The sequence below is a fragment of the Callospermophilus lateralis genome, chromosome 2 (genome assembly GCF_048772815.1).
Source record: "Callospermophilus lateralis isolate mCalLat2 chromosome 2, mCalLat2.hap1, whole genome shotgun sequence".
In the NCBI taxonomy this organism is placed as follows: domain Eukaryota; kingdom Metazoa; phylum Chordata; class Mammalia; order Rodentia; family Sciuridae; genus Callospermophilus; species Callospermophilus lateralis.
Genome location: NC_135306.1, coordinates 11,902,729 through 11,926,586, shown reverse-complemented (window position 1 = coordinate 11,926,586; position 23,858 = coordinate 11,902,729). Strand labels below are relative to the sequence as shown.

Here is a 23,858-nt window from a genome sequence, read left to right as displayed (position 1 = left end):
TTTGCTACAACCAGTGGGGGTGTGGAGAGGGGGGAGACAAAGATAAAAGCTGAGACTACATAATAATTTTAAACGTATTTAGGATGAGAACAAATGAAAAAGAAAAATTAGGAGTAGGTAATTAGGCAGTAATATTTATAAGATTTTCAACATTAACAATTAAACATAGACAAAAACTATGTTCCTTGTGTAACACAGTTGAATAAAGTATGTCACATCAAATTCACTAAGGAACAGGTTTGGGGGTGTAACTCAATGGGCAAGCTTGCTTAGTACTGTGAAAGGCTCTGGGTTCCATTTGCAGTAGTCAAAAAAAAAAAAGATTTGCTAAGAAAGAGTAATTCAGAGAGGAAATGATACATGTACAGTATCAAAGAAAATCTCATATCCAGCAATTGTGAAAACAGTGGCCATCACGCTGAAAATATTCCCCTACTCAGGACGTTTCTCAGAGCGCCTCTCAGATCCCAATTCCTCAGACTGTAGATAAAGGGATTCAGCATGGGGGTGACCAGAGTGTAGAACACAGACACAATGACATCTTATCTTTACTGCTATTGGATGAGGGGGGAAAGTAGAGTGCAAGAACTGCTCCATAGTATAAAGAAACTACTGCTAGATGAGAACCACCTGTGGACAAGGCTTTGTAGATTCCCTTGACTGAGGGTCTTCTCAGGATGGTGGCCGCAATGTGGCCATAAGAGACCAGAATGCATACAAATTGCGCAGAAATGGCCACAGTTCCTACAGTGAGGATGACCAATTCATTGATGGTGGTATCAGAGCTGGACAGCTTAATCAAGGCAGCAAGCGGAAGTGGTGGAGAGTGTTGTCTCTAAGGAAAGAAAGATGGGCTAGCAGGAGGGTGTGCACAAGGGCACCAGCAAAGGACAAGACCCAGGACATAATTACTAGCAGCAAACAAAGGCTCTGACTCAAGATGGAGGTGCAGTGGAAGGGATGACAGATGGCAACATACCTGTCATAGGCCCTTGAGGTCAGAAGGAAGCTGTTAACATCTCTGAATAATAATTTTTTTTAAATCCTGGAAAATGCACCAGAACAGGAGATAAATTTATTTTGCATCAGCATGTTCATGAGCATTTTTGGAGCCATAACTGAGAAGAAAGAGATGTCAGTGAGGGCCAAGTGGCTGAGGAAGAAGTACATGGGGGTGTGGAGGTGAGAGTCCAGGCTGATGAGCAGGAGGATGAGCAGGTTCCCCAGCACCGTGGTCAGGTACATGCCCAGGAACAGGGCACAGAATATGCCTTGCTCCTCGGGCTGCTCTGATTTTCCTTCCTCGTGCTCTTCTTGTTAACTTTTTCTACACACAGAAAAGAGATGGAATGTGAAAGAATCATAAATCATTGTGACTATTATGTAACAAAAACATGGCTTTAAACTAGTCAGTAAGTGCATTCCAAAACTTGAATATCTCAAGTTTCTTGCCACACCTGTGGACTAATGATATTTTGGAGAAAGGATGTGATGTGTTTACCTAGGAAGACATAACATCTTTGAAAAAGAATCCATGAAACATCCAAAGGAGCATGATATCAGGCCAAATCAACTCAAGGACTCATTATGGAGATCTGAGATTAGGAACAAGGTGGAAAGGCAGGTCAGTAACCAATTAATAGAAAAATGAGTGGACGATCTCTAATGATTTGTTGGCTTCTCTGTCTTAACCATCTCCTTGCCTCTGAAATACACTTTGGCTAATGTTTTAATTCCAGGAAGCAGATCAAATGCAGAGAATCAAGTGGGAAACTTTCAATCTGTAAGATTTCAGCATGTACAGAGGTAGTGGAAATATCCTATGGACAGATTTAAGGGTGTAAACATGAGTCAGTAACAAAATATCAAATGGCATACCTTGTCATACACCCATCAGTTCGTTCTTAAAGAAAATTCTTTCCCATTCAACATGTTCAATCTTTCAACGCCCTTTCTACAGGAATTTCCAAGGAACACAGAGGAAAAGTAGGTTTCTCTTTCAAATTCCCATTTTGGTTGCAACTTGAAATAGATCATTTTTATTCAAGTCCTTTGAACAACAGTAAATACTTGCCATTTCAAGTTAGACCCAGGATCTGCCAGAGAACAGACACCACCAATGTCTATCTAGCATAAGGAAATAATAACTTCTCCATTTTTTCTCTTCTTAACCTAGTTTTTACGCTGAAAATTCTTATATATTTCTTGTCATGATCCTAAGATTTCTTACCTTATAATCATCAATCCTCTCTCTTTCTTCAAGTCAATTGGACTCACACATACCCACATGAACAATTATAAAGAAATAAGGACAGAGAACATGGTGTCTGTCTGTTAAACAATAGAATCCATGTTCTATACAAAGTCCTATTCAATCTGACCATCTATAGGAGAGCTAGAGATTTAAGTAAATAACATAAAAAATTTTAAAATAGCTTGCAGTTTACTGGGTCAAGATCAGATTATAGCAAGACAGGAGGGTCATCAGGAATCAAAAATAGAGGTAATTACAGCAGGTTAAATACAAAGCAATATTTGTCTACACCTGGATTATGGTAATGAAAATGAATAAAATTCCAGAGATTAAGTATAAAATTTGGAAGATATCACAGGATCTAATGAAGTTTGAAATCCAAAAATCCTCTCAAAATATAAATCAATTTCAGATAAATAATTCTATACATATATTTGATTTTATCCTATCTTTTCAAGATTTGGTTATATACTCAGCTGGAGATAAATTACCCTTCAGGGAACCATCTGTCAGGTTTCCGGTGAGGAGGTGTAGAGTCTAGGAATCAGAAGCACACACTGGATACACACACACATATAGCACAGAAACACAAACAATGATATTACCAAATGTAAATTCCGTTCCTGTTGTGACTGGGCCGCTCGTATGATGAGCACAGATACCTTCAGCTAATAGCCACAGGAATGTTCTTGCATTTTTCTCCAGCAGACACTGAATGCAGTGAAGCACGTGGAGTCTCTAAGGGGATTAAATTTCCAAAGCAACAGGAAACTGAGTTATCAGTTCAGAATCAAACTATACACACACACACACACACACACACACACACACACACACACCTGTTCACAGCTTAACTATGGGGAGGTCATGGGACACCATACCTCTAGCTCCATCTCCAAATTAGAGGGGGGATAAAAACAGATACACCTGCTTTATTGCTTTCTCTTCCCTTGGGAGAAGACCTAGATATTGCAGCAGGCCTGAGGGATTTAACTCTTGGAAGAATGCTGAGATTAAGGGCAAGACAGCTATTGGAAACCTGATGATGCACAAGGCTTTTTGCCTTCCCAGTTTACCTTGGGGAAAACGCGAGTCAAAGTGCATCATAAACCAGGGTAAAGGTTGAGCATGATGATCCAAGGGTCTTGGTGATGAACGCCATACTATTTAAAAAGCACCAGAAACCCTCTAATACCTTCATTCTCTACTAAAAGAGTGAAGAAGAATATATTTCAGGGTCACCACTGGACCCTGAGGAATGGAATAGAATTTCTATGAGTCTAACTCTTGGTGGAAAACTATCACGTCATCATTAGATTGCGGCAACATTCTTACAATAACATAAATGACCAGTCAATATACACATTCTACTAATTACCTTACAAAACTGATCTCAAATCCATAAGTACATTTCCAGTTCCATTTCCTCCTGGTAGAAAATGAATATCATGTGCTCATTGTTCAAGGTGAAGATCTATGAATATTTATAAATATTATTATTCAGATTTCCAGTTTTCCCAGCACCATTTTTGAGGAGATCATCTTTTTTTCCAACACATGTTTATGGCACCTTTGTCTAGGATGAAATAACTGTATTTATGTGGGTTTGTCTCTGTGTTTTCTATTCAGCACCATTGGTCTTCATGTCTGTTTTAGTACCAATACCATGCCATTTTTGTTACTATAGCTCTGTCATGTAATTTAAGGTCTAGTATTGTGAGGCCTCCTGTTTCACATTTCTTGCTAAGGATTGCTTTGGCTATTCTGGGCCTCTTATTTTTCCAAATGAATTTCATGACTGCTTCTTCTATTTCTATGACGAATGTCACCAGAATCTTAATAGGAATTGCATTAAATCCATATAGCACTTTTGGAAGTATGGCCATTTTGACAATATTAATTCTGCCTCTCCAAGAATCTGGAAGATCTTTCCATCTTCTGAGGTCTTCTTCAATTTCTTTCTTTAGTGTTCTATAGTTTTCATTGTAGAGATTTTTCAACTCTTTTATTAGATTGATTTCCCAATTTTTTTGAGGCTATTGTGAATGGGATAGTTTTCCTAATTTCTTTTTCAGTTGATTCAATGACCATGCCAGTGATCGTTCTCTTTCTTCTCTCCTCCTCCTCCTCCTCCTCCTCCTCCTCCTCCTCCTCCTCCTCCTTCTTCATCTTCATCTTCATCTTCTTCTTCCTCTCTTTCTCTCTTCAGTGTGAAGATACAATAAGTTACCTGTTTGAAAACAAAGACAAGAGCATCAAATCAGTTAAAAATTTGATCTTGGATTTACAGCCTCCATAACTGTGAGAAAATAAATTTCTATTGTTTAACCAAACAGAGTATGGTGTATTTCTGTCAAACCAAGAAAATGGAGTCATATATGTACATATGTACAAGTATGTATTTTAGAGATGCATATACATAGCAATACAATGAAAATGATCAATAAAATAAAATAATTAAATTCTGCCTGGTTCTTTCTTCCTACGGAGAGACAGGAAGACAGTATGTGGATAGCTCAAAAGTAGATTCAAATGAATCTTTTTTAAAAATAATCATTTGTTAATGGAAGTTAACATTCATAGATAAACATGAGCATGCAGGAAATGCACAAATTCATGAATTATGACAAGAGAAATACACTATGTAAATATCAGCTGGATAATGAAATAGTCCTCCAGATTGTTCCTCCTAGTCATTTCTTCTAAATGTAAATCTTATTCTACTACCACAATTACTCTTGGCTGATTTTTACCTCATAAAATGAAATGCAAACAAAGTCTGTATTCTTTTTATATTTTAAACCATTTTATATAATTTCATGTAAGTATGTGCTCAGATACCAATGAACCAGTCCATCCAATTGGGGAAATACATATCAATACACAAAATATCGACATCACTTCAAAAAGTTTTGTTGAGCTCCTTCTCAGCCAATATCATCCAGAAGCAACCAGCAATTTTACTGCTTTAACAATACATTAATGCATTAAAGGGGGTGGGGTCTCTGGCTCTGATACAGGATGTAGAATTAGTACTAGAGCCAGAACTCATATATAGTACTATAGTGATGCCAGGCTTGGTTCTAGTTTGAAACTACAGTTACAATTGACATGAAATCATTTAATTTCAGTCCAGTAGACTAACAGCAGATCTCTCAACAGAAACCCTACAGTCCAAGAGGACATGGAATGACACATTTTGAGTCCTGAGAGAAGTAACTGTCAAGTAAGATTACTATACACAGCAAGGTTATGCTTGAGAAATAAAGGTGAAATAAAGACATTTGAAAATAAGCAAAAATCGAGGAAATTCATAGCCACCAAAGAACCCTAGAAAAGATGCTTGAGGGAATACTCTACTCAGAAGTAGAAGAAAGAAACTAACATGATAGCATAAAAAAGTATAAATCCCACAAAAGGAGTAGACATAGAAAACAGAAATAGAAAATAATCAAACATTATCAATACAGTAAACCATCAAACACAGTAAGAATGGAAAAATGAGCAAAGCATATTCAAAGCAACTGGAAGAAAATCAACAAAACGACAGGCAAAAATCCATACATTTTAACAATCACTCTGAATGTAAGTGCTCTTAATTTTTAAATTAAAATTTTCACAGTGGCTGAATAAATTTTAAAAACAAGAATCAACAATGTGCTGACAATAAGAAAGTCACTTTACCAGTAAAGACACACTCAGAGTAAAAGGGAAAATAATAATCTAAGCAAATGGAATTCTAAAGCAAAGCAGGAGTTATTTTGTCATATACTTATATATAACAAAACAGATTTTAAGACAAAAAAATAAGGGACATGAATACATAATGATCAAGGGATCAACAAATCTATATGCAGCAAATGTCAGAGCACCCATTTTTATAAAACAAACACTATTGGACCTTAAGAGAAAGATAGGCTCTAATAAAACAATAGTGATCTACCTCATTATCACTGATGGGTAAACCATCCAGACTTTAAAAAATCTACAAAAAAAATTAGAATTAAACTTATACTATAGATCTATAATTCTTTTTACACACATAAAATAAGACACTTATTATGCTAAAGAACAGATTGTATTCTCTATTTTCCCCAAATACTAAAGCACATGGCACAGTAATTCAACACACAATATAAGTTGACATATGCAATCAATTATCCCACAAATAACTCTTTTAAGTCCTTAAAAACTTATACTTTTAAATGGCCTTTATTAATAAAATTATCAATGAACAACAAAAGAGTCACTTCAAAAAAAAAATCTTACTGTAAAAGACTTCAACACTTAGGACTTTTGTAAAGAAGATTCTTGATTTGCCTCTCTATATCTGAGCCAGAGCAAAGAGTCTCAAGTTCCTTTTTGCTTAAGGTAACACTGCTAGGTTCCTAGTTCGAGGGGATTAAATTTAATATTGCAACTTTCACCATACAGCCCACATTTAAACAGCATTTCAAGTGGAAGGAGTATGAGAAAAAAAATCAAATTGTGCTGCAGATCAAAATTATTCTAGGAGATGCAGAAATGGCAACTGCTCGCCATGAGCTCAGCAAGATTCAATAAAAGTACGGTGGGTAGACTTCACAAACATTCACTTGCAGAAGGTATCAGAGACAAGCTGAGGAGACAAGATGATGTCTGGGACAATAGTCCTTTGGAATGGGTAGAGATCTCAAGATGCATAAAGGATTTCATGTTAAATCACCATGTGCTCGTCTGATTTTAAACTGGATATATCAATAATCACCTGAAAGGGCTTCCCAATTCTTAGTATCTTTTGAGCACAATTTCAAACATGCTAAAAAAAAAAATTTCCTTCTGCATCCATCAGCTTTTGGTGAGTGAACTGGGCTTACTCCCTGCCTGGTCACACAGAGCTGAGAACAGACCCATGGCCTTGGTTGGAGCAGCTGCGGGAGCTGAATTTGTTCCCATTGATTTCTTCAAATATGGAAGCTCTTTGTTGCCATCGTGAAGCAAGAGATTAGTGTCACTCAGCTCGTTTTTCATTTCCAATGATAACGACTTACTCTGTGAATTTCCATTTACATCCAGAAGGGTACATCTACTGGCAAGGGCTGCCCTTGGGTGATCTTTCCTTAGGGCTACATCACTGTCCCTCCCCCTTTGCTTCTGTCAGGCAGGTGCCCAGGGTCCCTCCTCCGTCCCTCATGCTTTGTGTTCTTGGATGGAGTGAGCCCAGGGTGACACCTTGTCAATCAGGAGAGGGACTTCCGAGGATCTCACTGAGAACCTGCAGGCGTCCGTTGAGCATCAAGGAAGCCACGAGTAGAGGTAGGGGAAGTCGATCGCGAGGTCAGGTGGAAAGATAAGCAGTGTGCGGTCAGCGCCTTGCACAAGACCCCACCGGAGCCGGCGACCGGGCCCTACAGAGCCGCGGCCATATAGACTGGAGCTCCCACCGCCCGCCAGCCTGCTGTCCCTGTGCCGCGTCCTCCAGGGCCTCCGCCCCCCGGCCTGCTTGCTGGGCACTCAGGGAGCCTGGGAGGCGGCAGTGAGGCCGGCGGGCGGGCCACTGGGCAGCCATCCTTGGGTCACATTAGGAGAGCGCCTCCGCGAGCCGCCATCTGGTCAGATCTGGCAGATCAAACCATCTTAACAAGCGTTTACAGAATATTCCATCCAACAGCTTCAGAATACAGTCTTTTCATCAGACCATGGAACTTTTTCTAGAACAGACCATAGGTTAGGCCACAAAATAGGAATTAACCATTTTTTTTTTAAATGAAATCATGTCCTGGGTCTTTTCCAGTCACAATGTAGAACTAGAAGTCAACAGCAGGTCAACCTTGAGAAATTATACCAACATATTGCCATGAACGACACACTTTTGAACAAGCTGTGTGGGTCATTGAGGAAGTGGAAAATTTTCTTGGGAGAAATGAATGTGGAAAAGGAACATACCAGATCTTGCAGAAGCTCACATTACACCAAAGAGCTATAGTAATGAAAACAGCACGGTATTGACATCAAAACAGACATGACAACCAATGGCATAGGAGACAAAGACAAACTCACATGGATACAGCCATCTGATACTTGACAAAAGTGCCAAAAATAGCTGGGGTTGTGACTCAGTAGTAGAGCACTTCCTAGCACCTGTGAGGCACTGGGTTCAAGTCTCAGCACCATATATAAATAAATGAATGAAATAAAAGTCCATCAACAACTAAAAAAATTTATAAAGTGCCAAAAATATGCATTGGAGAAGCCATAGCCCTTTTTAATGAATGGTGCTAGGGAAACTGGATATCCATATGTAGAAAAATGAAACTAGGTTCCTTTCTCTCACTCTACAAAAAAGTCAACTCAAAGTGTATCAAAGATTCACAAATTAGACCATAAACTGCAATTGTCAGGGGACAAAAACAACATCCCAACATACTGGAGCAGACACCAAATTCCTTAACAAGACTCTAAAAGTGCAAGAAATAAAACCAAGGATCAATAAGTGGAATGGCATCATATTAAAAAGCTTCTGCACAGCAAAGGAAACACAAACACACAGAGAGAGCCTGCAGAAGGAGAAGATCTTTGCCAGCTACTCCTTCAACAGGGGATTAATATGCAGAACATATAAACAACTCAAAACACTTGACACCAAAACACAAATAACATAAGCAAAAATGAACAAAAGAACAAACAGAAACTTCTCAAAAAAAGAAATACATACAGTCAACAAATATGTGTTAATATGTTTTTAAATTATAAGAGACGTGAAAGAAGAACACGTTTGTTGTTAATATTGTTTTCTACATTTGAAAAATCTGTTGCTATGAAAAAGAATGCACTGAGTCATGCTATGGTAATAAATAAACACGACTACCAGCTTTGTTATATGTATGTGCATAAAAATACATGCAATTTATTACAAAGCCTATAGTTTTAAATTCAGAGTGAAAATGTTGAGTCATGGTGTTAGTCATCTTCCCACATATTAAGATATCATAAATTCCCTTTTTAAGCAAATTAAGGAGTAATACATATCAAAATATAAAAGCATGATACACAGATTATACAGAAGTATACATACATGATAAATAACTTATATACATGAATTTTTAAATGATAGTGTTGGCATTATAAAAGAGTGGAGAAATGTTGAAATAGTAAAATTAATTTGAAGTCTTTCATTATGCATAAGAAAAAATATTTAAAGGAATTTTTACCTCACACTACAGTAAAAATAATCAACTCCTTTATTTCAAAAACTTCCAGGGACTAAAGATAAAGTTTAAAATTTTTACTTAAAAACATGGCACACTATTCATTAGGTACATAGGCTAAGGGAGTACCTTTCTTTAAAAAAAAAATCTCACATATATTTGGCTAAACAGTAGTTCAAATCACATTATTTTACTAGCTAATGCCAGAACAAAATTCTTTTTGAGATGGAAATCTCAAAGCGATATAATCACAGAGTCTTGTTGAATTGTTACCAAAGCAGATACTATTTATGCTCAATTTTACTAACTCCTGATGACATCTAGCTTATTTCTTATTACATGGTATTGATTAGATCGGGTGCATGTGTTTTACTCTAGGGACACAATTCGCTTCTATTTTCAAAAGTTACAAACTTCCCCTTGATTCTCAAGAATCTGTTGCACATATAAGCTGTCAGTCATTGTGTGTGTGTGTGTGTGTGTGTGTGTGTGTGTGTTGAATTGGTATTAATATGAAATGTTCTAGAGGGGATTCCACTGGGGTATTCCTACTACTGAAGCAAACAATATGCCCTGTATTTACATAAATATCAGGAATATAAATCTACCCTTCCTCAGCTTCTGCATTTCTCCTGATGCCACATCCCTTACTTATTGTCTTGAAAATATTATGATTGCCATTGTCAGGGTGATTTCCTTAAAAAATCACTTAAAAAACACCAATTCATCATAAAATGATGAATTAATAACTTCAAACACATTAAAATTAACTATTTTTACTACTGGTAGATTAAAAAGTCAAAATCTTTATATGAACACACTTGGCAATATAAAAATAATGACTTTATGACTTTTGCCAGTAAATGGATGGATCTACTAGAGACTGTCAAGCTAAGTGAATAAGCCAACCCCCCCAAACCAAAAGTTGAATATTATCTTTGATATGTGGATGGTAACACCCAACCAGTGGGGAAGAGAAGTGCCCCCACCAGCATAGCCATTAATTGAGAAACCAGAGGGTGATGAGGGGATGAAGAAAAGACAGACAGACACACATAGAGAAAAAGCTGGGACCAGGTGGGTAGCCACACTCTGATGAGGCTTGATTGACATGTTTGTTATATAGGTTTTGTCATCAGGTTATTTGTCAGAAAGTTTTGGCCAAGCAGGCTGTCTGAAGGACACAGGAAACTTGTAAGACATCGAGGCATCTTGTTATGCCCAGAATTCCCTACCCCTGGGAGTTGGTGTCTGAATCCAAGGTTCCAACTGTTAGAGCTGCTCACCTTTGGGCATAGCTATCCCTGGCTGGCATTACCATAGCAACTGGGGCATCTCGCCCCACACTATTACATAGGCAGCTCCCACTGCAAATGCAGCCATGAGGAAATCAGAGACCATGGTTTGAATCACCACTCTCCTCAGGGAAGAATAGAAGTTCAGCAGATTACACAAAGGGGAATGAAGGGAAGGGATGGGAATAGGAAAGAGAGTAGAATGAATTTGACACAAATTTCCTGGGTTCATGTATGACTACATCACCAGTGAAATGCCACATCATGTACAACCACAAGAATGGGATCCTCATTAGAATAACTGATTGTATGTAAAATATGTCAAAATCTACCCTACCATCAGGTATATCTAAAAGAACAAAAAATAAATAAAATTAAAATTTTAAAAATGGATAAAGGACTAATTTCCAAATTATTTAAAGTCTATATGCAAACAAACCACCCAATAGAAAAGCAGAGGAAAAAAAACATGATCATGTATTTTACATGAAGAAATTCTAGAACAAGGATAATGGTGCTTGTTCTCATGATCCAGTGTGAGTCTCCCAGTAGGTAGAAGGCTTTTCACTATTTGGCAATTCAAGAGCCAGGCTCAATTTTTCTGAGAGAAGCCAGTAATTTGTTTCCTCTCAATAGAGAAGATCTATATGCTTCTTCAAAATTCTGGCCAGAAATTCCATTATTGAGAATGTGTTTCTTAGACTCCCTAGAACAGGGGGAAAAAAGATGTAGCAGCTTCTTCCCAGTGACAAATTTACAGATCATGAGTTGGGTGGGCAGTCAGTAATCTGTCACAAATAGACAGGAAACATAAGATTAGAAGTTTTATTGCATTAATGATCACGGGAATAGAAAGTAAATGTAATTTGCCATTTGCTACATTTGCAAAAAAAATCAAAAGTGAAATCTTTGTCTTTAAAGTCTTAAGAAAAAAGTAATAGGAACTCTCAATCCCTGGAGATACATGTTTAAATTAGTGTAATTTAACAAATAGAAATGGTCCTAGTCTTTTGAGGAATCTCCATCCTGTTCCCAAAGTGGTTATATTAATTTACAAGGTATGAGTGTAACTTTCCTCCACATCCTTGCCAGCATTTATTATTATCTGTATTCTTGATGATTGCCATTCTAATTGGAGTAAGATGACCCAATTATGCCACCTCTTGGTATTTATCCAAAAGAACTAAAATCAACATAGAATAATGATTCATATATACAAATATCTATAGAAGCACAATTCACAGTAGCCAAGTTATGAAACCAACCCAAGTCTCCTTCAACAGATGAATGGATAAACAAAATGTGATACACACACACACAATGAAACTCATTCATAAAGAAGAATGAAATTATGTCATTTGCTGGTAATGGATGGAAACAGAGAACATCATGCTAAGTGAAATAAGGCAGACTTAGAAAATCAAAGGTTGAATGTTTTCTCTCATCTGTGGAAATGAGAGTGGAACAAGGGGAAATAAAGGGGAGTGGAGGTCACATGAAAATAGGAGGCTGGTAAATGGAGCAGAGGAAGGAAACTGGAGGAGAGAGAAGGATGGAAAAAGGGAGAAACTGCAACGAATTGACCAAATTATGCTGTTTCCACATATGCACACACCACAGGGTATATCTGTAACGCACCAGTTTAGTGGGTGGGAGGGGAAGGGAGGAGATATGGGGTTAGAAATGACGGGGGAATGTGATGGACAATATTATCCAAAGTGCATGTATAAAGACACAAATTGGTGTGAATATACTTTATAAAAACCAGAGATATGAAAAATTGAGCAGAAAATTTTCCCTATTGGCCTATCATTTCCATGATTAATATTTTACATTGATATAGTGATTTTGTTACAATTGAATCAATATTGGTAAGCTAAAATTGATGAAAGTCCATAGTTTACACTAGGGTTCACTCTCTTGATTGATTCTCTCTTAGTTTGGTTTTGCACAACTGCATAATTACATGTATCTAAAGTTACAGGGTCATACAGAATAACTTTTGGCCCTAAAAATTCCCTTTGTTCTACTTATTCATCCTGCACTTTCCCATACCAAACCTTGGTAATCACTGATTGTTTTACTATCCCTGTTTTGCATTTTCTAGAATGTCATATGTAGCTGTAATCATATCCTATGTAGGCTTTTCAGAAAGGTTTCTTGGTATAACTATTTTCTAGAAGAATTTAGTAGTGATAATTTGTACATATACTTGCCTTACAATCAAGTAATTCTTCTGTATATATAATTTACATAACCCTTTGCATATACACACTGTATGAATGCACGTAAATTGGTAGGATCAATGTTTATAACAGCAATACAGTGAATCCAAAAAAAATGATCCCCAAAAAATGGAGGAAGTAAATGTGTTATAGTCTCACAGTGGAAGTTGAAAATATTTAAATGAATTTGACAAGGATGTAAGAAAAGCAAAAGAAAAATGGAATAAATAAAGGTTTTTATTTTATATACATGCATTACAGAATAGGAAAGATTTTTTAAATGTTAAAATTCTTACAAAAAGTAAAGGAACAGAGAAGATAGTAAAAATACAGGTAACTTCAAGAGAATGAAAATACAACTCATAAATGACCAAAGAAACTTCAATGTATTATTAATTTTCTAGCCAAGATATTGTTTAATGAATATTTATTTTAATATTTTTCTTTAAAATTTGATCATATATCATTATATGAATACATACACATATATAAGCATGCTACAGAAGTCAAGATCCCCAAACAATAAGAAAAAATATGTCTGGCACATATGTATAAATTGCAATTATGTTATATATGTTATTTTGCCTATATGTTATTTCAATACTTAGTAAAGATTAAAGTAAAATTTCCAATAAAATTGGTAAAAATATTGCTCGATTTGAAAATTATTCAAGTGGCTTGTAGGTCTCAGGATTTGACTTTACATACAGTAGTCTGATTTCCAGTTTTATGATATTGCTAACTTAGTTCCAGATGCCTAGTTAAAAAAAACTTCTGATAAATTTGAATTGCCTCTTTCATACCAAATACTAGAGTTAAAGTAAATAATAAATGCAAGCATGTTTGTCACAATAATCAATTTATAGCAATGAAGTTAAGTAACTTTGCCTTGAGCAGAGGCAGTTTCTCAAGGACTAAAATAACACACTACCATTTCAGATGGAAACAGAACATTTAGAAAGTTGAGAGAGGGAAATGCCCTTTTTCTTTTCATAATAAAATATAGTGAATTAAATTACACTGAAGCCTGACTTGAACTCGGTTCAGGTTGCCTAGACTTCCTAACATCCTTTCTAGCCATTCTCCAGTCCTGACCCAAATTCAGTGAAGCCTCTGATCTGGATGGGCTTCATCCCCCAGGATTACATCACCACCTGGAAGGACTTTAAAACTCTCTCCTCTCACTACTTTGCCTCACACCCACACAGCCTCTGAGACCTTGAGGACTCCGTTCAAGTTTATGTTTGACATTTGGGGCATGCGCCTGTTGTATGGGTTCCACTGTCCTGGCATGCTACGGACAGAAAGCCATCCTCTGTAGTTTGTGAAAATTTTTTGAAAAAGGAATATGAAATTATAATCACCCAGAAAGATTAAAAGGGAGAGGATGGGGAAATATTGTTCAATGGATATTAAGCTATAGTAGGAGAAATAATTTGTGTCCTATGGCACAGCATAGTAACTGTGATAATAATACAATATTATGTATTTCAAAAAGCTAGAAGAAACAGTCCTGAATAATTTCACCCAAGAAAGTGATAAATATTTGAGGAGACAGATACACTTTCTTTGATTTGGATAGTATACGTGATATATATCATGTATGAAAACATCATATGTTGCCCTATAAATATGTACCATTTTTATTTGTCAATTAAAAATAAAAACATGTAAAATATATATTTTTATAAATAAATATATAAAATAAAAATATATTAAAAATACAAAAAGTTATTAAAAACAAAAGTAAATCTAGATTTCTAATTAAGGTTACACACAAAAATTAATTCAAAGGGAATATAATTAAAGACAAAAATAAAATTATAAAGCTAGGATAAAGATGATTTATTTAAGAAATGAGAAAACTGTCACAAAAGTCTACAAACTATCAAATTTTTAAAAGACTGATACACCTAATAAGGAAGATAATGCTCATCATGTTGAAATGGTTCCTCTCCTGATGATGTTTCTGAGAGCTCCTTTCATATCCCGATTCCTCAGACTGTAGATAAAGGGATTCAGCATGGGGGTGACCAGAGTGTACAACACAGACACAATGACATCCTTGTCATTAGTGCTATTAGATGAGGGGACAAAGTAGAGTGCAATAATTGCTCCATAGTACATAGAAACCACAGAGAGATGAGAGCCACAAGTGGATAAGGCTTTGCAGATTCCCTTGACTGAGGGTCTTCTCAGGATGGTGGCCCCAATGCGGCCATAAGAGACCAGAATGCATATGAGGGGAAGGGTAACAACTGCTGATCCTACAGTAAGGACAGCTAGCTGATTGATGGTGGTGTCTGAGCTGGACAGCTTGAGTAAGGCAGAGAGGTCACAGAAGAAGTGGTGAAGAATGTTGCTTCTAAGGAAGGAGAGACGGGCTAGAAGGAGAGTTTGGAAAAGGGCATTGGCAGAGGATAAAACCCAAGACACAATTACTAACAGAAAGCAGAGGTTCTGACTCATGATTCTGGGATAATGCAGGGGGTGACAGATGGCCACATACCTGTCATAGGCCATTGAGGTCAGAAGGAAGCTGTCAAGATCTGCAAACAATACGTAAAAAAATTCCTGGGAAATGCACCCAGCATAGGAGATGGATTGAGTCTGCGTCAGCATGTTCATGAGCATTTTTGGAGCCGTGACTGAGGAGAAAGAGATGTCAGTGAGGGCCAAGTGGCTGAGGAAGAAGTACATGGGGGTGTGCAGGCGAGAGTCCAGCCTGATGAGCAGGAGGATGAGCAGGTTCCCCAGCACCGTGGTCAGGTACATGCCCAGGAACAGGGCGTAGTACATGCCTTGCTGCTCTGGCTGGATGGGGAGCCCCAGGAGGAGGAACTCGGACACACTGCTCTGATTATCCCTCCTCATGCTCTTCTTGTTACCTTTTTCTGGACACAAAATAAGAGATGGAAATGTGAAAGAATTAGAAGTCCTTGGGAATATTATACAAGAAAATCATGGTTTTGAATTAGTCAGTAAGTGCTTTTTAACCTGAATCTCTCAGGCTTTTTGCCACACTGATTGGCTAGTGAGGGTCAGGGAAAGGATGATATTTGTCCATCTATAAAACAACAGAACATCTTTTGGAGGTACCATGAAACATCAGAATCACACCAAGTTCCACTTGAGGAGCTCAGTATGGAAATTTGAGATTAGGGAATTAGTGTGCATGATCAGGTCAGTAATCAGCTAATGGAAAGACTATTAGATGGTGTGATGTCTAATGGTTTTTGACCTCTCTTAGCCTTCCCCATGCCTCTGAAATACACTTTGGCTAATGATTTATTTCCAAGGTCTGAATCAAGAGCACACAGTGGACTGCTTTGAATCTATAAGATATTAAGATCTGAAGACTTGGTGGAAGTATCATATGGACAGGTTGAGGTATGGGTGCTAAGTTATGAATCAATGTCTATAGCATAAAATATCTAATGACACACCTTGCAATAGGTTTATCTGTTCTTCTTTTAAGAAAGTCCTTTTCTTGGGCTGGGGATGTGGCTCAAGCGGTAGCGCGCTCGCCTGGAATGCGTGTGGCCCGGGTTCAATCCTCAGCACCACATACAAACAAAGATGTTGTGCCCGCTGATAACTAAAAATAAATATTAAAATTCTCTCTCTCTCTCTCTCTCTCTCTCTCTCTCTCTCTCTCTCTACCTCTCTCTCTCTTAAAAAAGAAAAAAGAAAAAAAAAAGTTCTTTTCCACTCAAGGTTCTTAACTTTCCATCTCTCTTTCTAATGGAATTTTCAAGGGGTGGGGATAAAACTTCTGTTCATGTTATTTGTCCACCTAGAAAACCCAAAATTAACCACCTTGGGAATTCCCTCAATCAAACCAAATCACCCTGTTGAAGTCTTTATAACTTTGGGAAATTCTTGACTTTTTCAGTCACTTCTTGAATCTGCCAGAGTTTCTTGGTGTCTGCCTAGCAAAAACAAATGATACAATTCTTCTTCATGATTCTTAGCCTAGGTTTGATGCCAAAGATTCTTTTTAATTAGCACATTTTAATTATATATAATAATAGGTTTCATTGTGGCATATTCACACATGTTAAAACATACTATATATCCTTTATCCATTCATCCTTTGATGCTATACCAAAGAATCTTAACCAGTATCTTTGTTATATTTCAATATTTTCTACATTGCATAAATTATCATTCCTCTCTTTTTCTCCTTCAGGGCTAAAGTTAGTTTTGGACCTACCCATATAAGCTAACACAAAACAATAGGAAAATAGATTATAATCTGTATACTAAAAATTAAAATACATATTCTTTGTAATGTTTGTTTAAACTGTAATGTTTATAAAATTTGTTTAAATTGTTGGGGAATGATATTGGCTAAATTCTATTCTTATATTGTGTGCATGTACAAATATGTAATGATATATCCTATTAATACACATAACCATAATGTACCAATAGAAAATGTGAGGGAAAGTGAAGGAAATTATCATTTGATAGCTAAGGAAGTGTCTCACTATCTGCCTTATCATAAACTCATAAACTCATTTGGGGAATTTAACTAAAGTTTACATAACAATTCTCAGAACTTAGTTAAAATTATCTTTAAAATTCTTATATCCTCCAGCACACTATGTTAAAAATTATATTAATGTGACCTTGTGAGCTGATATGGATTATACTTTTGGTTGTTACTCATCACCATGTTAGTAACAATCAAGTTTATCAAAATGAAAATAGTAATTAGCTCTCAGTTGGGCATATTGATTTTTTCTAATATTTTTCTATTTTCAGCATATGACAAACATTGTTCTTATATCATTTTTCACAAACAGCATATATATCTGGAATAAATATCTGGAATTCTTAAGAATGGAATTTGAGGGAAAATATTCATGGTTTTGATAGAGTGCCAAATTACCAGAGACTAACATGAAAAGGAAGTCAATTCTTATTATTGTTTAAAAAGGAGTCTTTAATAGAAGAACATATAACCAGAAGATTATGAAAATGGGAATTCCAATTTAGTATATGGAGACAACAGAGCCAGAGCATTTAAGAAACAAAAAATAGTAGACCATAGTCAGTCTGGGAAATATACAAGGTGGAGACCTGAGAAGTCAGAGTATATAAAACCCTTTACACTATCACAGAAATTTTAATCTATTCTAGAACAGTAGTACACTCAAGTAAAGAATTAAATAAAGAAGGGATTAATCTTGCTGCTTCTAGATAGAGATCAGATTATATCAAGGAAAGAGTGTCAGCAGGAATCTGAATAGGAGGTGATTACAGCAGCTCAGGTACAAAATAATACCTACCTGTACCTGTATTATGGCAGCAGAGATGAAGAAAATAATAGAGATTTATGATACAATTTGGAAGAAACCCCAACAAACCTAATGGGGTTAAAGTTAAGAAAACGAAGTATGTTTTCCCACATCTTTCTCAAAGCTTAGAGATAAACTATGTTATGTGAAGTTTTTTCCTGTTATCTCAAATCTTGGATCAACACTCAATTCAAAATAAGTCACTCTACATGGAGCTGTCTGTCAGAGTGTGCTATGAGTTAGATAGCGTTTAGGGATCAGTTGTATACACTGGACAAATACACATAGACACAGAACACATAAGATTGTATTACTGAATGTAGATTCTACACCTACTATGACATAGCCCCTTACAAGATGAACAGAGATACCTTCAGCAGCAAGTCATAAGAAGGTTCTTCCATTTCTTCTGGAAGTCACAAAATAGAGTAAGCAGGTGGCATTTCTAAAGGGCTCAAAGGTCCATTGCAACAAGGAGACAAGTTTGCTCTAAACCATTTAGGATGCTCATAGGATATACATCTGTTCACACAGCTCCTGAGAAATCAGTGTGAACTCTGATTTTCAAACCATGGGGAGGATCTGGGGAGGGGTGGCAATCCCCCATCCCAGATCCAAATTAGAGACCAATATGATCTAATTGCTTCATTGCCTTTGGCTCCCTTGGGGTCAGAGGCTGAAGCAGGCATAGGAGTTCTCCCTTGGAGGAATAATAACAATAACCACAAACCAGGCATTAGGAACTTGGTGATTCATAATTCTTTTTGTCATCTCAGTTGACCTTGGGGAAAGTATGATTAAGTTTCTATAACAAGCCAGGCTGGAGATTGAGATTGAGAAAAAAAGTTTCTTGCTTTTGACCCTATACTATTTCAAGAATTTCAGAAAAACTCAAATACTATCACTCTGATTAAAAGAATTTAGAACATTAAATATCATCATTATTAATAATGGATTTAAAATGAATAAAATATAGTTTCTATAAATTTCAATCTCTTTCTTAAAAGCATTCCATTTTAGTCTATTCAAGAAATGTACATTTCTAGATACCATGAACATGCACATTTCCTACAATAACATGAAATAATCTTAAATGCTTATTTTTTCACCCAACTTACAAAATCAATCCCTAGTCCATTTTGTACATCCTAGAATTTCTTCAATGCTGGTAGAAAATGAATATCATGCATTCATTGTTCATGTGAAGATGTTTGAATATTTGTAAATGTTGTTGATTTTTTCTATTTATGTTAAATTCAAGTTTTACTGATAACTGCTATTCAAATAGAAATGTCCTGTAAGATATTTAAACTTTCAGAATGGTTTCTGGCTCCTGTCAATCATGGTTGATCATCTGTTTCCCCTATAATAATACTCTAATTAATTTGTCTGTTTTTTAGAAGTCAGGGGTTGACAAAAAAAAAACTTTCATCTCAAACTCAACAATATCATTGACACCTCCCTCTTTTCTGACATTAAATTATATATATATATATATATATATATATATATATATATATATATATATATATATATATATTTCATGAGATGGCAGATTAGAGGAAGGGTGTACTCCCCAGGAGTACCACAGCAGTTCTGTAGCTCAGGAATTTTAAAGTGGGAAAACTGCTCCTCAGCAAGGTGGGCAAACAAGAGAATGAACTGAAATCTAATGTTGGACAGCAACATAATCTTAGAGACACAGAAAGTCAGAAACTTTGATCATAACATGGGAACAGTACGTTAGGATGCACCTCCCACCACTGAGGGGATGGGAAGCACAGAGAGAGAGAAAAGCTTGGTAAGTAAAATTGACTTGGGAGAACCTGTGGAGTAGAGAGAGGGTTTGATCTGAACTGATACAGAGATGGTGGGAGATGTTGGGTGAAGAGTATTTCAATTCACTCCCCAAAGGGCAGATTGTCCACAGCAGTCAGAGTTCCTGTGCAGGAACCAGTTTTGAATAATCATGAGACGGTGAACACAGTGAGTTGTGAGATTAGGAAACCACAGGAAGACACCAGCCTGACCCAGCAGTTGCTGATTGTAGGGTCCAGCGTGTGCCTGGGCCGTTGTGATCGAAACAGTACAGAGAGGACAGTGCTGGGTGGCACTGGGTGGGCATAGTGAGGAGAGAGCCCATCTTGGTGCTGGCATCCCATATGAGCTCTACAAAGATTCTGGTAACCAGTCTGACAACTAGGCCTGATGTCCAACTCACCACTCCTCTTCAATGTAGTTTTTGAAACTCTCATCAGAGCAATCAGTCAAGAGAAGAAATTAAAATGATACAACTATGAAAAGAAGTCAAATTATCGTTTGCTGATGGCACTTTCCTCTATCTAGAAAATCCAAATAACTCCCACAAGGAGACTTCTAGAGCTGATAAATAATTTAAGTAAAGTAGTAGAATAAAAGATGAAAATTCATAAATCAATATCCTTTCTATACTCCAATAGTAATTCTGCTGAGAAAGAGATCAGGGAAACTATCCCTTCACAATGACATCAAAAAATAAAATAAAAGACTTGGGAATGAATTTAACCAAGGAAGTCAAAGACCTCTATAATGAAAACTACAGAACACTGGAGAAATAAATTAAAGAAGACCTTAAAAGATGGAAAAACTCCCAAGTTCTTGGGTTAGCAGAATTAATATTGTCAAAATACTATACAGAGTTAATGTGATCTCCATCAAAATATCAGTGACTTCCTTCACAGAAATAGGAAAAAAAACAGTCCTAAAATTCATTTGGAGGAATAAAAGATCCAGAATAGCAAAATAAATCTTGAGTAAAAGGAATGATACTGGAGGCATCACAGATTATACTATAGAGCTATAGTAATAAAAACAGTATTGTATTGTCATTAATACAGACATTAAAACCAATGGAACAGAAGACAGAGACAACTCACATAGTGACAGTCATCTGATGCTTAACAAAGATGCCAAAAATATATGTTGCAGGAAAGATAGCCTTTCAACAAATGTTGCTGGACAATGGGATTTTTATATGTGGAAGAAAGAAACTAGATCTCTTTCTCTAACCCTGCACAAAAGTCAAATCAAAGTTGATCAATGACTTAGAAAACCTAGGATTAAAACCAGAAACTCTGCAACTAGTAGAAGAAAACCTAAGGTCAATACTCCAACTTTTTGATGCAGGGACCAACTTCCTTAACAAGACCTTGAAAGCAAATACAAGAATCAATAAAGGGGTCAGCATAAAATTGAAACCCTTCTGCATAACAAAAGAAATGATAAAGAGCTTGAAGACAGAGCTTAAGGTATTGACAAAAGAATCCTCTGACAGAGGATTAATATCCAGAATATATGAAAAATTTTCAAAAAGTTTAAGACCAAAAAAATAATAATAATAACCTATCAAGAAATGGACAAATGGACTAAACAGAAATTATTCAAAAGATGGAACACAGGCAGCCAACAAGTATAGAAAAAATATTCAATATCCCCCACAATCAAGAAACTATAAATAAAAACTTCACTGAGATTTCATCTCAATGCAATCAGAATGACAATTAGAAGAATACAAATAATAAGATATGCTGGTAAGGATGTGGGGGAAAATTATTGATGGGACTGCAAACTAGTAAAACCATCCTGGAAAGCATTTTGGAGATTCCTCAAAAAGCTAGCAATGGAACCACCATATGACTCAGCTATCCCATACCTTGGCATTTATTCAAAGGAACTTAAATCAGCATTCTATAGAGATACAGCCACATCAATGTTTATAGCAGTGCAACTCACAAGAGCCAAAATATAGATCTAGCCTATGTGATGAATAAGATATGGTACATATACACAAGAGAGTTTTACTTAGCCATCGAGAAAAACAAAATTATGGCATTTTCAGGTAAATGAGTGGAACTAGAGAATATCATGCTGACTAAAATAAGCCAGATGCAGAAAATCAAGAATTGAATATTTTCTCTTATATGTAGAAGCAAGAGTGTAACAAAGTGGGGTGGGTGTTTAATATCACAAAGACAGGGTAGGTCAGTGGAGTAGAAGGAGATTGAGGGGGAGGGAGAAGGTCTTAAAAATGGAAGAAAATGTGGAATTAATTTGACAAAATTATATTATGTATAAATATGCCAGTGAATTCCACCTTTATGTATGTGCAAAAAGTACTAATTAAAAATAAATGAATGAAGCCAGGTGCGGTGGTGCACACCTGTAATCCCAGTGGCTCAGAAGGCTGAGACAGGAAAATCACGAGTTCAAAGGCAGCCTCAGCAATCAGTGAGGCCCTAAGCAACTCAGGGAAATTCTGTCTCTAAATAAAATACAAAAAACGACTGAGTACGGGGGTCAGTGGCGAGGGCCCCTGAGTTCAATCCCCAGTACCAAAAACGAATAAATAAATGCATAATTGAGTGGAAAGTAGACAAGTAGAAAAGAGGAAGAGGATTAGTGGAGGGAAAAGGAAACCTGGACAACTGGGGAGTGAGATGGAGTAAGCTAAATTCCATCCATGTATGATTATGTCAAAATGAATCCAACTATAACACCCTTAGAAAAGAAAACAGTAAGTTCATGACTCTGCTTGGTTTCTCATTTAACAGGATGAGGAAAAGTATCTCCTTGAATTGACAAATGACATTATTACTTCCCCAGGTACTTAATATCATTACCTAGATGATCTTCATCTATGTCTTCTTCCACAGCAGGTTTCTCTCATCTTTCTGAATTTTATTCAAAACATGCCCTATGCTTTAGCTTGTGATTCAGTAATAGAATGCACTCAAAGGTGCAGCCACAGCAAAATTGAAAAACCGGCAAATAAGATGAACAGGGATTTCAGAAAAACAAACTTCAAATGAGCTAATCCCTACCTACAAAGATGATCAACCTAAAAATTAACCAAAAAAGCCATACTGAAACCTCAGTAACAGTCCTTTTTATATCAATGGATTGAAAATTTGTTTTGAAGATTGTCTTTGAAGACAATGGTATGTATTATTTGGATGTCCTAATCATTTTAATATAGAAACAATGTAGTACTATGATTGAGAATTGAAAAAATTACATTGCCATGGATCATGCATTCTAACATCAGTTTAAACCCGAAATATGTCCTGCACATGTACAACTGAAAACAAATAAGCAGATTCACAGCAACATTGACAATTCTATTAGAAAAGCAGGTGTGGGGAGAAGTTCAGCAATCAATAAGTTGTGATAATTTTACAGAAGAGATACTGTAGTATGACAATTCTATGTCATACTAAATAAATTTTAAAAAATAATAATGGAAGAAAAATGCAAACTCCAATAATATGGCAAATTTTCATATAAATATATTGTTAGAGACTGAATGTTTGTCTCCCTTCCCCATATATTTATAAATTGAAGCCCTACCCATGAATGTTGTAATTAATTAAATAATATTAAGGGAAATATCTCTGATAGAAAGACACTATGAGAAGGCAGCTGTGGTATGGTATGGCAGGTAGAGGGTCCTCAACAAGAAACCAAATGAGTTGAAACATTGATCATGTGTTTATAGCCACATGAACAGTGGAAAAGTAATTCTCTATTGTCTTTGTCTAAGCCAACTAGACCAT

General features: G+C 36.3%; 1 protein-coding gene and 1 pseudogene across 1 annotated transcript; both read right to left on the bottom strand.

The window, feature by feature from the left end:
• Positions 1-413: 413 nt before the first annotated feature.
• On the bottom strand, positions 414-1,245 carry LOC143385292 (olfactory receptor 1J21-like; annotated as a pseudogene).
• Positions 1,246-14,896: 13,651 nt separating this feature from the next.
• Positions 14,897-15,835, bottom strand: LOC143390715 (olfactory receptor 1J21-like). Its single transcript, XM_076843127.2, has one exon. It carries the CDS (start codon positions 15,833-15,835, stop codon positions 14,897-14,899), a length of 939 nt encoding a protein of 312 aa, XP_076699242.1.
• Between the last annotated feature and the right edge of the window lie 8,023 nt (positions 15,836-23,858).

Excerpts from the sequence above, each read along its gene's own strand:
- LOC143390715 (XM_076843127.2), bottom strand. The coding sequence starts at position 15,835 with ATGAGGAGGGATAATCAGAGCAGTGTGTCCGAGTTCCTCCTCCTGGGG.